Source organism: Rutilus rutilus (genome assembly GCF_951802725.1).
Source record: "Rutilus rutilus genome assembly, chromosome: 9".
NCBI classification, from domain to species: domain Eukaryota; kingdom Metazoa; phylum Chordata; class Actinopteri; order Cypriniformes; family Leuciscidae; genus Rutilus; species Rutilus rutilus.
In genome coordinates, this window is record NC_140223.1 from 1,708,978 (window position 1) to 1,724,725 (window position 15,748).

Sequence of the window (15,748 nt, forward strand, 5' to 3'; positions counted from 1 at the left end):
TAAAAATTCAATTGAATAAAAAAATAACACAGAAAAAAACAAACTGAAAAGACTCGGATGCTTTATTTGCGAAAATAACAAAATTTACCACTTAAATATTACTCTTCAATGCACGTTCAATAACGTCTGCTCTCACACGCATGCGTCGTGGTGCTCTCTCGTGAACGCGCGTCTCTATTTATGTCACTCTCTCGTCACCATAGACAGTATATAAACGCTCGTCACACATAAAAAGTGTAAGTTCTTCTGTCTCCATTTTAAGCAAGCAAAATATGAATACGATACGGAAAAATCAGAGCATTAAAGTGTTTATCAACGTTTAAGAAGGAATTCCTGTGTATTTTTATGATGTTAAAGCTGGAGGATTTGAGATCCTGTATCTTGTAAAAGTTTGATCAAGGTGAGTGTTCATGTGTTACTTTCTCATATTAATATGAATCTCTGGAAGACATTTTACGTGATTGTTTGATATGAAACCTTTAATAAGGGTTTCTTTCACTTCAGTGTTTCCTTTGTGTTTCGTGATGTTTGTGATTCTTCAGAAGTTTAGCTTATGTGTGAACATAGACCAATTCACACAAACGCCAACAAACACGTTATTTTTGATTGGTTCAGTGTGTGTCGATGTGGGTCGGGGTTTGTTTTCTTTTTCACCCGAACATGTTCAATCAGCGTTTCTCGGTGCCCGTTATTTTGAGACGCCTCTCGCTGCAGCCTGAAGCACGATGACGTAGCTGGATCAGATCCAATACATACTGGATGGTAGCCGTTTCTCAATACCAAGTACGCAAAGTTCGGACTTGAGTCCTTGGTAGTTCGGACTTGACAAGTTCGACTCAGGAGAACGAACTCCCGAGGACGGGAGGACGCATATGGAAGCTTATGTGTAGCAATATTCAATTTGAAATGTAATATGCAAAATGACAATGCATTTCTGTATTTAAGTTTTAATTTTCCCATCATTTGTGCAACGTTTGGTGCAAAATGAAAATGAAAATTCAATTATAAAATTTACATTTGCCATTTCATACACTAGTTTTAATATGTAAATTGAATACATAATTTAACGCTTTATAAGTTGCAAAATTAAAATTAAAATGTATTACAGAAATGATTAGATATGTTTAACATGTTCAAGCAAAAACTGTGGCAAAATTGTAATTTAAATGTTATTTTTTCTTAATTGTCAGCAAAGACCTCTTGATTATTTTTCTCTTGAAATTCTAAATCCGATGGTCGACTTGTTTGTGTGTAAAGGCCCAATGAGCTTGAGTTAACGCAGTCACATTTTTTCTCCCACACTCCAGATATGTTCAGCTAAATTATGAATGTTGTTTGATTTAATCATATAATTTATTGTGTGAATGTTTCTTCATTCAGAGTCAGTGGAGGAGATCAAACTCATCAGATTCTCCTGTATCTTCATCATGGCTGATTCACAAGGATCCAGAGATGGAGATTTTCCTCCAGGATGCAGGTACTTTCAACAAACACTGTTAAATATTGTGTTCCATCACAGGTAGGGTTGAGTACCGAAAGGTTCCGACGTAAACGGTAGTAACGAGACCGAATAAGAACGAAACTTTCGGTGCCTGATTTCGGTGCCTGACGTTTTTTACCGCCCCTATAAAACATCTCGCGGCACGAATGATCCAATAATAAAACATATCCAGTAAACCAGCAGAGCATTCATTTAGTTCGTTTGTTAAATAAGAGACGATCTAACGCTGAAATGTGTTTTTTAAATCAAGTGATCAAAGTGCTCGTTGCCGCTGCGATCAGTGGCGCGGATACAGTGTTTTCTCTTGTGGCTCGCGCACACCACCGCACTCGCGCGCTTCAATACGTTGCGGAGATCGATCTATTTATGAGGCGCCGTCTATATGATTATGTGCGCGGAGAGTTTGTGTGTGCGTGCTCGCGTCTCAGATGAGTATGTGCACGGATGGTTTGTGTGTGTGTGTGTGTGTGTGTGTGTGTGTTCGCGTCTCAGATGAGTATGTGCGCAGAGAGTTCCGCGCGTCTCGTGTGTGTAGAGTTTGCGTGTGTGTGCATGAGCGACTTTAGAAGTTGTGCATTTCATATGTATTAGTTTGAGCATTCAGCAGTATACATGTATGTGTGACTACTACTTAGTATATGTGTATTCAAGGGTTTCATATGTGCGTGAATGAAGTTTGATTTAAGCCCTATGGCGCCTCATATCTATTCGTTCTGGTGAAATCTCAAAATATAATGGACACAAAGTGTCCCTGCTTGATATACAACTACGGATGAGCATAATCGGTTTTGAAAAAAAAAAGACGAATGCGGATTAGAACCCAAGACAACCTCTGACATGCTTGACTAAAGTTCAAGTTCAGCTGCCAGTGTTCCTTTTCGGGTAAGTCTAGTATGGTAATGCCAACTACAAATCTTGCATATAAAGTATGAAGTATATCAATATCAAGTATATTTATATGAGGCTATACTGTGTGTGTTAAATATTTCTGCTCAGTGTCAGATATTTCTCTGTTTTGTAAAAGAAAATTTTATCTTAACTCAAGTGTTTTCGGCTACATCAGTAGCCTTTTAAACGGCACAATTTTTCATTTAATTAGAAATCAGAAAATCTTTTTCAGAAAATCACACACACACACTCACACACACACACACACACACACACACACAGAGGTATTATTTTTTTGATAAAGTTTGTGCGGTTTAGTTTTCTTAAGTACCGTTTCAAGAACCGTTTAAGCACCGGAACCGTTTGAAAAATACCGAGTAGGTACTGGTATCGGATAAAACCCAACCAATACCCAACCCTAATCACAGGAAAAGATCTCATGGATCACAGAAACAGTTTACAAAAAAAATATATTATTTTGTTTTAAAACTAATATGAAATGTTACATAAAAAGTTCATAAAGTTTCCTTAAAGTACCTTTTGATGCAAGATGAATGTTTATGTTAATATGGTAAAGAATGATAAAGAACAAAGAATGAACACTGTAATCTAAAGGATTAAACTGAATCTGTTCTCTGTTCCAGTTCAGTCCAGCAGAAGAGCTCAAACCCAGAGTCCAGCTGTGTGTCTATGAAGAGTAACCAGTCTATGGATCCGCCACTAAGGTTTAAGAGTGGAAACACACAGTCTGATCTCAGGTATATAATTTCTATAAAAAGTTATGCTTATAGTATTTGATTTTTATGAAATCACTATTAAGACACAGCAGTGTAACGATCTAGATTTGAACCAAAAAATTCTAAGTTCAAATCCTTTAAGTTTTAGTCTATTAATGATCATCATTGTGCTATTGTGTAAAGCTCTATGTATTGTATTGTTAATACATTCACACTCTGTAAAAGCTGTTGGTCTGTTACTCAGTTAATGACACAATTACATCAATATCAGTGTGTCTGATTCTTTACCCTCTTCATTCTGATTTAAGGTCAAATCTTCCATCCAGACCAGTTAAAAACAAAACTGTGTACAAGCCTGTGATTCAACCACAAGACTTTAATGAAAGCATGTGTCCTGGTTTCAGGTAAAATGCTGGACTTTTGATATATAGTTTTGTAATTTATGGCTATTTGCTTCTCTGACTTGTGTAATAATGTGGTATTTTAATCTTACAGCCGTGACTCTAAACCTGCTGAAGTCCTCAACACATTGAGATCAAATCTGAGAAAGAAGTTTGAACTAACATATATAAATATTAAATAAAAAGATCTAAAGTTTATTTAAAGTGCTATTTTAATGAAAGGTGAATGTGTTTGTATTAATATGGCAGAGCTGCCAACCCTCACGCATTCACCGTGAGACTCACGCAATTGACACTTTTCACACGCTCTCACGACACACATCCATTTTCTCACGCACAGAAAAATCGCGAAGCAAAGAAGGACACGGAGACCGACAGACTAGACGGAGCAGGTTACTTATGATATAAAAAAATCTCAGCTCTAAGATTCTGTCGATTTTATTACGAAATTCAAACAATAAATACCGTTTTGACGCTTGTAAATGTTACGTGACGGATCCCTAGCGGCGGGGTTAGGGTTAGGTACAACTAACCCTACAGTACAACTTACCGAAATGTTTATTCCTCATACATAATATCGTCCAATCAGTCAAACAACAGCTAGAGAACAATTGTCACATAACATTTACCTCAGGAAAGCCATTTAATGACCATAATAGGCTATAGCACGTTAGTTGGCTAGAATATGGCTATTTTGCTAAATATGTGTACTATATTACATATTTATTATATTTTTACTTATATCATTAAATAAAGTTGTTATTATAATACAAAAAACGCATTATATTTAATTTGAGTTATTTTTAACCTTAAATAATATTGCCAGCTGATAGGGCTCTCTGTATGTTTACAGCATTAGATGAGTTGTTTTTTTCTTGAGAAAAATTAACGCCTATCTTGTGTAGCCTACCTAATATTTATCCAAATTAGTCAATATTAAATCAAATCACAATAATTGAATTGAAATAATAAAAAAGCGTAGCTTACCAGAAATTGTAACATGTAAACATTGTAACATGTTGTCACTAAACCTAATAAAATTCAGTTTAGTTACTAAAATGTTAGTGACAATCACAATACACTTATTGTGATGCAATTGGGTTTTTTTTACAATAAAAAAAAGAAACCCCTCAAAAGTTGGCAGCTATGATATGGTTCCTCTCATAAAGAATGAACACAGTAATCTAAAGGATTAAACTGAATTTGTTCTCTGTTCCAGTTCAGTCCAGCAGAAGAGCTCAAACCCAGAGTCCAGCTGTGTGTCTATGAAGAGTAACTGCTCTATGGATCCGCCACTAATGTTTAAGAGTGGAGACAAACGGCTTGATCTCAGGTATATCATTTCTGTAAAAGATGTGAGTCTGGATATGAATGTGACTACTGTAGGAGCACATCTGATCTCCTCTGGAAGCTGGTTCCAGCATAGTAGCTAAAAGCGGACTCGCCATGCTTAGAGTGAACCCTTGGTATTTCTAGCTGATGTGATCCCAATTATCTGAGTGATCTGTTGGGTTTATATTCAGTGAGCATATCTGCAATGTATCAGGGTCCTTGGCCATTGAGTGATTTTATACCAGTAATAATACTTTAAAATCAATCCTAAATGTAACTGGGAGCCAATGTAAAGACCTGAGGATTGGTGTGATGTGTTCATATTTTCTGGTTCTGCTCAGCGTTCTGTATGAGCTGTGTTATGATCTTTAAAGGTCTAGGAGATGGAACGCAACATTCAGATATCACATTATTGCTGGTAGATGGGATACAGCAGAAAGAAGCATGACTAGGATACACAAAGTGTTGTAAACGTGATAATGTATTACAAAAAGCCGAAGTCACTAGATTACAGGTCGACCGATTCATCGGTTTTGTCGATTAATCGGCACGATAGTTGATTGGTGGAACTACCGTTATCGGCAAAAATACATACCGATAGTTTTTCTGTCATTCATTACACAGTAAGAGAGAGCTGAGAAGGGTCTGCTGGCATCATGCAGTACAAGAGCGGCCTCTAGAGGTGTAATAAAAACTATCACTGATGCCTTGTGTTGTTTATTTCAACACGTGATGTTGCGTGCTGCACTGAGAGCACACGCTGCGTGGAGAGCGCCGACATCAGATGCGCGTTTAAACACCGACAGCTAAAATGTATGTATTCAGAACATTTTGTCATATCATTATAAAGTGATTAATTTGTTGACTAAATGCTGCATTAGTAGAGAAAGAACAGCACAACAGTATGTTTGTTTGCCTTCGAGGCTGAGAGGACGCTAACATTAGTAGTAGGCTACCTCAAGCGGTTAAAACACTGACAAAAATAAACGTAACTCCGACCCGAATGTTTAATGTCACAATTGTTACCATCTATTTGCATTAGTTTATATCCAGCTGGTCACTTTTATGCATTAAATATGCAGAGAAGTTGCATATTTAAAGCTAGAGACGTAAGATAGCAAACTGATATAACTTACAGCCGACAGAAACATATAAACAAATCAGAAAAGCATTCAATTTCGGTTATTTTTTCATCATCACTTTAAAGCTACAATATGCAAGAATTTTTGGCCGCTAGAGGGTGCTACATTCCAAACAACAACAACAACGGCGTAGCTTGATGACGATGTGAAGGAGCGTGGAATGATGGGAACTGTCGTATTAAACTCCACAGTGGATGTAAATCAGTCAGACGGGAATCGAAAAATCATGTTCATGGATGAGGCTAAGTTCTATTTTTATAATGACATGCTTTTTGTGGCGAGGGGGGCGTGGTTCAGCGCGGTCTGTAATGGGAGAGAGAAGAGACGAGCAAGTAGGTCAAGTGCAAATGACGAACACCTGTGTCTTATTGCAGTGATCGGCGTGGAGAGACCGCTTATAAGCCGCGCGCTGGAACGAGAGAGAGACTGAAGAGAAAATTGGACGCAGAGAAAGAAAACCGGTGGATCCGAGCTCTCATTTTTGAACTGTGTTGTGCCGTCGCGGTTGCCACGGTGAATGCGCGTTGTGTGCGACTTTTGTTTGTTTTGCTTTATTTTAATAAAGTACGAGTCCCAGTCACGCCGACCCCTGTCTTCTTCCTTCCTGACTCTTGAACCTCATCACACTTTTATTTCATTAAAATGAATTAACCGCAAGAAAAGTAAGGTGTAATACTACATTGGTTATCATAGATGTTACTGTACGTCGAATTCATTGTTGTGATAACGCGGCGCAGTTTTACGTGTTCTAAACAAAAGTACATTCGAACATACCCACATCATTTGCCAAAATACTGATTAATCTTTATGTATAACACATGCTATATTTATTTACATTGCCATAAACACCAGATAAACAATGTCAATAAACTAACGTTAAACACAAATCTAAAGCAATAATACTTCCCTTACATAAACATAACTGAATGCTACATTTGGAAAATATAAAATTAAGCATGCTTTGTCGACAGAACCAGCTGCAATCGATAAAGAATAATTGTGTTCCATAACGACTGCAAGAAACAAGCTAACGTTTGTTGCTTGATAGACGCTACAACTACAACTTCCGCATTTGTCCAGGACTCCACGCAGTACGAGCGGAAACCGAGGGTAACGCGGATATGACGCCATTGACTGGCGACTCCCAGCTCACCCCTGCTCTAACGCCCCGTTTCCTTGGTTAAAATCGCAATTTCTCATGATTTAAAAATAGTTGGAAACATTTGGGATATTGTAAGTAATCAACTTAACAAAATATATAACACTGGCCTTGAGATTATGGGATATTTTAATGCAAAATTCTTGCATATTGTACCTTTAATACATATTTTGTTATAAAATTGTGTTTATAAAATAGAAGCAAAAGTGTGAGACTATACATGTAATATTTATATCATTTTAATGCTCTGGCGTTGTAGATATTTAAAGTTGGCCATCTTTAAGCATGACTGTTTGGGTTTATATGAAATGATAACACTTACAATAAAATTCCATATGTAACATTAACTAAGGTTAATAATTGCTGTATAAGGATTGTTCATTGTTTGTTTGTTAATTAACATGTACATTTTTAAATTAAGGTTTTTATTTGTTAACCATAGTTAATGCACTATTAAACTAACATGAATGATCAAGGTGCAATTTGTTTTTATCCAGTATCAATTTTAAAAACTATCGGTTGATTAATCGGTTGTCGGCAAGTATGGCCCAACCTAGCTATCGTTATCGGTAAAATCCACTATCGGTCGACCTCTACACTAGATACAGTGAGTGAGCTATGTACAATGTAAATGATAACACACAAAAGGAAACGAACATGCAAATAATTAAAGGGAAAAGGAACTTAAGTGGCGCCAAATTAAAGAACCAAATATAACAAAATAATTTCCTTAAACTACCCCCACAATCTCTAACCTAATAAAACAAAATGTGAAAAATAAACCGAATTCTTCAGTGTAATCGACGCCCTAAAATCCTTCTCTAATTAAGAAAAAAAAATACAAAGGGTGGCGCACACTTCTTACCTAGTGTATCTAACACCTGACATTACAATGGGCAGAATGTATATCGCACAATCTACTGACCTGTTCTCTTTTCCCATATAGACTTAAAGCCCATTAATTTCAGAACATTGGAGTAAAACACAAAATAACACTAAAGAAATGAATGTTAAACTACACATACACAAATGGAATCGGATTAAACTGATATAAAGGAAGCAACTCAGGACACTGAACAAACACACACTGCCGCCGAACGAGACGCGCTGGAAGTCTTTTAAAACAGTGGGGCGACAGCAGATTGGACGTCGAAGAGCCGCCCTGATGATGATGGACAGCTGACACAGCAAATCACAGGAACCTGAGAGCAAATAGAAAGCGTACAAGAGAGAGCACGACAACAAACACGTATAGAAAGTAACAAGCTGCACCTGTCTTATAGTCTTTTTGGGAAGGCCAGTGAGGAGTCCATTACAGTAATCCACCCTGCTGGTGATGAAAGCATGAAGAAGTTTCTCTAAGTCTTGTCTAAGGCTTAAACAAAGCATCTAATTCTTGCAATATATTTGAGATGATAGTATGCTGATTTAGTTATTGCTTTGACATGACTACTGAAACTAAGGTCTGACTCCAGAATCACACAGAGATTCCCGACTTGATTTTTAGTTGTTTGACCCCTAGAGTGAAGGTATGCGTTCACCTTGAGAACTTCATCTTTGTTTCCAAACGCAATGACTTCAGTTTTGTCTTTGTTTAACTGAAGAAAGTTTTGACACATCCAACTGTTGACTTCATCGATGCATTGGCACAGGGAGTCAATGGGGCTGTAATCGTTAGGCGATAGGGCTAAGTAGAGCTGTGTGTCGTCTGCAGAGCTGTGGTAAGAGATTTGGTTCTTTCTCATTATTTGGCTCATTGGGAGCATATACAGGTTGAATAAGAATTGAGCCTTGAGGGACTCCGCATGTCATGGATGTCCACTCAGACTTATGATCTCCTATACTCACATAATAACCTCTCCCTCCTAAGTATGACCTGAACCATTTTAGGACTATCCCAGAAAGCCCCACCCAGTTTTCCAGCCTGTCCAGAAGTATGTTATGATCGACAGTGTCAAATGCAGCACTGGGGTCGAGTAGTACCAGCACTGATAATTTGCCTGTATCAGTATTTAAGCGAATATCATTTATGTGGTGTGCTGTGGTGCGGTCGGAAACCAGAGTCAAAGGATCCATTCGAGCATAAGAATTTGTTCAGCTGATTGAAGACCAATGATCTGGTCTGTAATTGCTCAAGATGTTGCTATCCAGAGTGCTCTTTTTCAGGAGGGGCTTGACAACTGCATTTTTTTGGGGAGTTTGGAAAACTCCCAGAGAGAAGTGAGGCATTTACCACTTCTAGGAGATCTAGTTATAAATAAAGTTATAAATACTTATAAATAGTTTAACACACTTTCGAAAAAAGATGTGGGAAGTGTGTCAAGAGCGCAGGTTGATGTTTTAAGGTGCTGTACGGTTTCTTCCAAAATTTTGCCTTCAATTTCTTTGAAATCAGACATAGTAACTACTTTCTCAGGTGGTCTGATCTGTCTGACCCCAGTGCAACTCAAGGATGTGCTGATCACTTTTCTGATATTATTGATTTTCTCAGAGAAGAAAGAAGCAAACTCACGGCACTTGCTGTCTGAGAGCATTTCACTGGGAATCTGGCTTGGGGGGTTTGTCACTCTCTCTACAGTAGCGAAAAGAGTGCGTGTGTTGTTTAAATTGCTGTTTATAATATTTGAGAAGAAAGTCTGTGTAGCTTTGCCTAGTTCTGCATTAAAAGCATGGATGCTGTCTAGGGCTGCACGATACTGAAGAAAAAAATCACTTCTGAAAGTGAACACTGCTTAGTCTTCACTCTATGAATTAAATACAAAAGATATTCAGCCAAGAGCAGTGAGTGATTTTCTCTTTGCCTTTTGTTCATGACCACAGTTATTGCAAGCTGTTGCGAAATGCATATCGCGATATATACATTTGCGATATTTCGATAATTTCGATATCGTCGATATCCCCTAATGCTGTCTTTGTAGATGTTATAATGGACTACAAGTTTTGTCTTCCTCCACATGCGCTCTGCTTTTCTGCATTGTCTTCTCATATTTTGCACTGCTGTTGAGTTTCTCAAAGGTGCTTTTAGTCTGCCACTCTTCTATGGAGATAGAATTGTGTCTTTATTACATGCGAGAAAATAAATGATCTGAGAGAAAAAAAAAGTTTGAGAGAAAAAGTTATCACACTGATAGCAAAAAAGCATTTCATGAGAGAAAAAAAATATTTGAGAGAAAAAGTTTTCATACCAATAGCAAAAAATAATATTATTTGAGACTAAAAAAAGTTTTGAGAGAAAGTATTTTCTCATAGAACATAAAAAAATATAAATTTGAATTTTTTTAAATTATTTCTGAGAAAAAAAAAATCTCTCTCAAAATACTTTGAAAAAAAAACTCTCAAATATATGTATTTTGCTATCAGTGTGAAAACATTTTCTCAAAAAAAAAAAAAGTGTTTCTCTCAAAACGCTTTTCTTTGCTCTCGATGCAATTTCTTGCTCTCGTGTCAGGATTTTGCTTTCACTGTGAAAATTGTGTCATGGGCGGGGCCACGATCCTATTGGCCAGTCGGGTGAGCATCGTCTTGTCTTGGGAGTCGAACTGAATCATTATACCATTGTTCGGTTCACCGGCATAGATGCAGCCTCTGCCTTAGTTGAGCACGGACACTCCAATGTTTGGGTAAGATGATTCTTTATGATATTTATTAAATATAAATTGAAGCCCATGAATGAGCCTTCTCACACACAAAGATGACCACTGGAGTGTATCATACATTGTACAGTGATGAGTGTAAAAAGAACATCCTAAAACAAATCTGCAAATTCTATTATATGTGTCACGGTGTGGGTTTGTGTCTTGTTCTTGTCTGTCATGTGTTCCACTGTCTTTTCATGTTTAGCTGTCTCCCGTTATGTTGATTAGTCTTCCCAGGTGTCTCTGATTAGCCACGCCCCCTTGTTATCTTGTTTAGCTTGTTTGCCTTTGTATTTAAGCCCTGTGTCTAGTTCAGTCTTTGTGAGTTCTTGATGTTGTTATGTTGCCTGTTCTGTTCCGTTCCGGAGTCTTAGTCTTTGTTTTAGTTCAAGTTTATTCTTAGTCTTTAATTCAAGTTTATTTAATAAAACACTGCTGCATTTGGATCCTGCTTCCTGCTTCCTGCCTCTGCATCATAACAATATGCTGTATTAAGTGAGGCAGGATCAGGTTTTGATGCCATTTGATAAACCACATCACAATAATCAAAGCATGGAAATATTAATTGAGAAACAAGTTTTTTACGAGCATTATAAGAAAATCAGTTTCGAGATCAATGCAAAATACTCATTCCAACGTTGACTTTGCGTAAAACATGATTAATGTGAGGTTTAAAAGAAAGTTTTGAATCAAGCCATACACCAAGATATTTTATAGTATCAACTCTATGCAAAGGAGTACCGTCTTTACATGATACAACACAAGAGCAGGTTTTGGAACCAAAAATCATAGTATGTATATATATATATTAGGGCTGTCCCCAACTATGGATTTTCATAGTCGAATCAGAATCGTCAAGTCTTGCCTATAGTCGACTAATAGTCGAATCATGTGTATGGGGGCGGGGCTTTAACATTTCAAAGCCGCGATGTACAGAAAATCACACAAAGATAAAGAAGAAAATGTATAAAAACATTTTGGATCAATAAAACTAAGAAATAACTCCAGAAAGGCCACACTGCAGACAGGATTTACATTTCACATGCAAATCAAATTAAATCGGCTAAATTACCTGTGCGAGCAGGCTCTAAGTAGCTACAGCACAACATCGATACACCGAAAAAATAAACAATTAATTTTACTAAATTAAATTAGAACAGAATATACCTTTCTAATAAATAAAAATAAAAAACGAAATAAATCAGAATCAAGTCACAAGATGAGAAGCAAATGTGTGCAAAATGCCTAAAGTGCAGGGGAACATATATTCAAAACACAAGCCACAAATAGTTAGATTAGATAACCCTGACAGATCAATAAATAAAATTAAAATAATGAAATTATTAAAATAACGATAGTAGCCAGAATTTTCAACTTTTGTCTTTTTAACTGCAGAAACAACAATAAATGCTAAACTGGATCTGGTCTTTTTAGCTAAAAATGTTCACAGCATCCAAAAATCAAATTAGAACCGGCTGGAAAGTTTTGAAATCACTTACCCTACCTGATCGAGAGAACAAATCCAGTCTTTCACTCTGTGTCCGCTGGAGTCTTTTCAAATTGTGCGTGCGGATAAAAAACATTCTAAAACATTTAACGTGAAAAACGTTTAACGACTTAATCTCCTAAAATAGTTAAATTAAAATATGAAAACGCTTTACTAGGAGGAACGCATTGCGTTCATATTCTGGGTTCATTTGCTTATCTGCACATAGTATGGTTTCTTAATAAAGTGTGTACTGTGTACATGCATTAAGCCACGTTAAAGTGCGTTTTAAGCGTTTTAAAAGCTTTTTTCACGTTAATCATTTTAGAATGGCCCGTGGAAAACCAACTTAACGTTGGTCGGCAGAAGTGCGATCATGGTTTTCCTGATGCTAAATCCAGCCTTGGAGAATATCCTTTCTGATGGTGTACATCCTCACTTTAGATTTTCTTATCCCAGACATTGTTAAAGATTTAAATCCTTGCCGCCAAGACGCTCCTCTGTCGGTCACGGATTGAAAGTGAAACTTAAATCTGTCACGGGGTGTTTGGATTTATTCACGCACGTTAAAAAATATTTATTAAAAGCTTCTTTCTTTGCACATTTTTATATACAGCATTATCATAATAGGCTGAATATTAACGTATTGACAGAAAACCGGTAGTTCTATGTGAACTCAGACACTGAGCGCCCTCATATAGCCATGACTCCATTAAATCTGCATATAGCACAGGAATTGAAGATCGGATTTATATCAGTTTTGCAAAAACACATTTATGTGACCAGGTGTAAATGGAATCGTTTTGATAAATCAGATAGCTATCCGATCTGAGAAAATGCATAAAGTGGCCAGGTGTAAACAGCCCCTTAGACAGAAGATTCCAGTAAAAATGCACAACATTTATATGTCTGTATGCTTTTTATTTTACTTAGTTTGAAAACAAGTTCAGTCCAGCAGAAGAGCTCAAACCCAGAGTCCAGCTGTGTGTCTATGAAGAGTAACCAGTCTATGGATCCGCCAATGAAGTTTAAGAGTGGACACAAACAGTCTGATCTCAGGTATATCATTTCTATAAAAGTTATGCTTATAGTATTTGATTTTTATGAAATCATTAGTAGTATATTATATTATAGTATATATTAATCAATATACAGTAGTAAATGATCTGGATTTGAACTAGGGCTGGTCCTAATACCATTTTTTTAGCTTCGAAACTTAGGTAGGAATCAACACCAAATGCTCAAAGCTTCGGAGGGAAATAAAAAAATTATAATAAACGAGGCTCAAACATTTCTTAACAGACATGCGTGTTTATTTGAGCACTTCTGTCAATGAAACACTTCTGTCAATGAAGCCTGTAAAGCATTGAAATAAATACCAGTAAATAATAGTAACTTAAATAATATAATAAAGTTAAATATCAAAAAAAAACATTTGCTTTATATTTCCACACAAAGACGCGTGATATAGCCTAAGCTTACCGCTCTAAGCTTTGTGAGCGATGTGGGACACGAGCAGGAAAGAGACCATCGATCTCTTTTCTAATATCTTCATGTTTTCTACTTGTTGTAAAAGGTTTGAAGAGCGAATTTTATCCGTGAGTGAAGATTTGGGAAAAGAAACAGGAGATTCCATGTCCAGTGGAATAACTAATGGTATATTGTTAAATTCCCTGGTAATTGGGAGACCAGATCGCAAAATACAAAGTCTACAAAGCTTAAATTGATGGGCTCACGCACAACTCTCTCATTCGTCATGTATCCACATGTTTCCATGGTGGTGTGACATTTAATTGCTAACCTATTTTTTTGTAAACAAAGCTTTGTGCCTCACTCGTGTAATAATATTCATGTAAAATAGTTAAACAGCATTCACATACAAAGAAATGTGTTTTGGCGGACCACCGCCGGTGCTACTCAGCCAACGCAGTGGTGCGGTGTTCAAGTTTACCAGCACAGCCCTAAATAACAGGTAAAAAGGCCAGTACTCATGCAGTTGTGCGCTCTAGACAGAGAATATTCAGGTTGCAGGGAACACTTTAGTAGGCTAAGCAAAAATATTTATTAAGTATAATGAGGCTGGGTTTCTTCCACTGTCCATCCTAATAAAAACGCTAGCTAGGCTATAGAGAGCCTAAGTCCCTCCCCTCCGCTTCCGGCTCATGGGACCTTATGTCGGAAAAAATATGTATGGTAGTCAATGGCGAGAGACAACTTATCTTTTTATTCCATCTGAACTGTGCCCTGAATTACACATATGATGTTTGTCAATTTAAAAGATAATTATGAAAGTCAAGAAAGTCACAGTTTGTCATAAAACAGAAGAGTAACATTTAGTTTTATGTGAAAATCGCTCAATGAACTACATGTCTCGTCTCGCACTATATGTACGTCACCATCCGTTGCTCGTATGTGTTCAGTCTGGTACAAAACACTCAGGCATGACGGCGTAACGTTACTATTATAACGTAAGACTATAGAAAAAATGACAGACGTTATCTTCAGTAAAGTTAGCTTCGTTCATTGAGAGAAAAGGTATGACGTCACATGTGCGCCTTTGAGTTTGTAGTCTTTGTAATTACGCATTTTCACAGTCTTATACCTCAACAGTTTTACATCAAACTGCGACTTTCTTGACTTTAAAATTTATCTTTTAAATTGACAAACATATGTGTAATTCAGGGCACAATTCAAACGAGATCAAAATATTTGTTGTCTCTCGCCATTGACTACCATACAATATTTTTCCGAATTAAGGTCCCATGGTGGTCTACCGGAAGGGGAGGGACTTAGGCTCTCTATATAAGAGAATTGTAAAAAAAGAGAACTGTAGGCCTATTTGCTAGGTGTGCGAAAAAAAAAAAAAAAAAAAAAAAAAACGATTATTCGAATACCAAAATTGAAAATCGAATACCAACCCACCAAACAAATATTTTAATATTTGAATATTCGGGTCCAGCCCTAATTTGAACCGAATAATTCTAAGCTCAAATCCTGCAAGTTTTAGTCTATTAATGATTATTATTGTGCTCTTGTGTAAAGCTCTATGTATTGTATTGTTAATACATTCACACACTGTAAAAGCTGTTGGTCTGTTACTCAGTTAATGACTCAATTACATCAATATCAGTGTGTCTGATTCTTTACCCTCTTCATTCTGATTTAAGGTCAAATCTTCTATCCAGACGAGCTAAAAACAAATCTGTATACAAGCCTGTGATTCAACCACAAGACTTTAATGAAAGCATGTGTCCTGGTTTCAGGTAAAATGCAGGACTTTAGTTGTTGTTTAATTTTAGGTGCTGCAATTCACATCACACATCACTCAAACACATGATTAATGATTGAAACATTTCAGAAACCCAATGATGTTCTGTGTCCCGTAATACAGCAAACAAATAATCCATGTTGTAATTTATGGCTATTTGCTTCTCTGACTTGTGTAATAATGTGGTATTTAAATCTTA

General features: G+C 36.7%; 1 protein-coding gene across 3 annotated transcripts in view; it reads left to right on the forward strand.

Moving 5' to 3' along the window:
* The first annotated feature begins 205 nt into the window (after nt 1–205).
* The window catches only part of LOC311297702 (NACHT, LRR and PYD domains-containing protein 3-like), a 41,093-nt gene continuing 25,550 nt past the window's right edge, over nt 206–15,748 (forward strand). Inside the window, exons 1-7 of one of the 3 annotated variants that reach the window (XM_084420116.1) lie at nt 206–400; nt 1,381–1,477; nt 3,034–3,147; nt 3,435–3,530; nt 4,747–4,860; nt 13,215–13,340; nt 15,449–15,544. In XM_084420116.1, the coding sequence (XP_084276242.1) occupies nt 1,428–1,477; nt 3,034–3,147; nt 3,435–3,530; nt 4,747–4,860; nt 13,215–13,340; nt 15,449–15,544 (596 nt within the window). In that variant the 5' untranslated portion in view covers nt 206–400; nt 1,381–1,427. The remainder of the gene's footprint in view (nt 401–1,380; nt 1,478–3,033; nt 3,148–3,434; nt 3,531–4,746; nt 4,861–13,214; nt 13,341–15,448; nt 15,545–15,748) is intronic. The other 2 variants (XM_084420117.1, XM_084420118.1) reach the window with 2 other exon arrangements.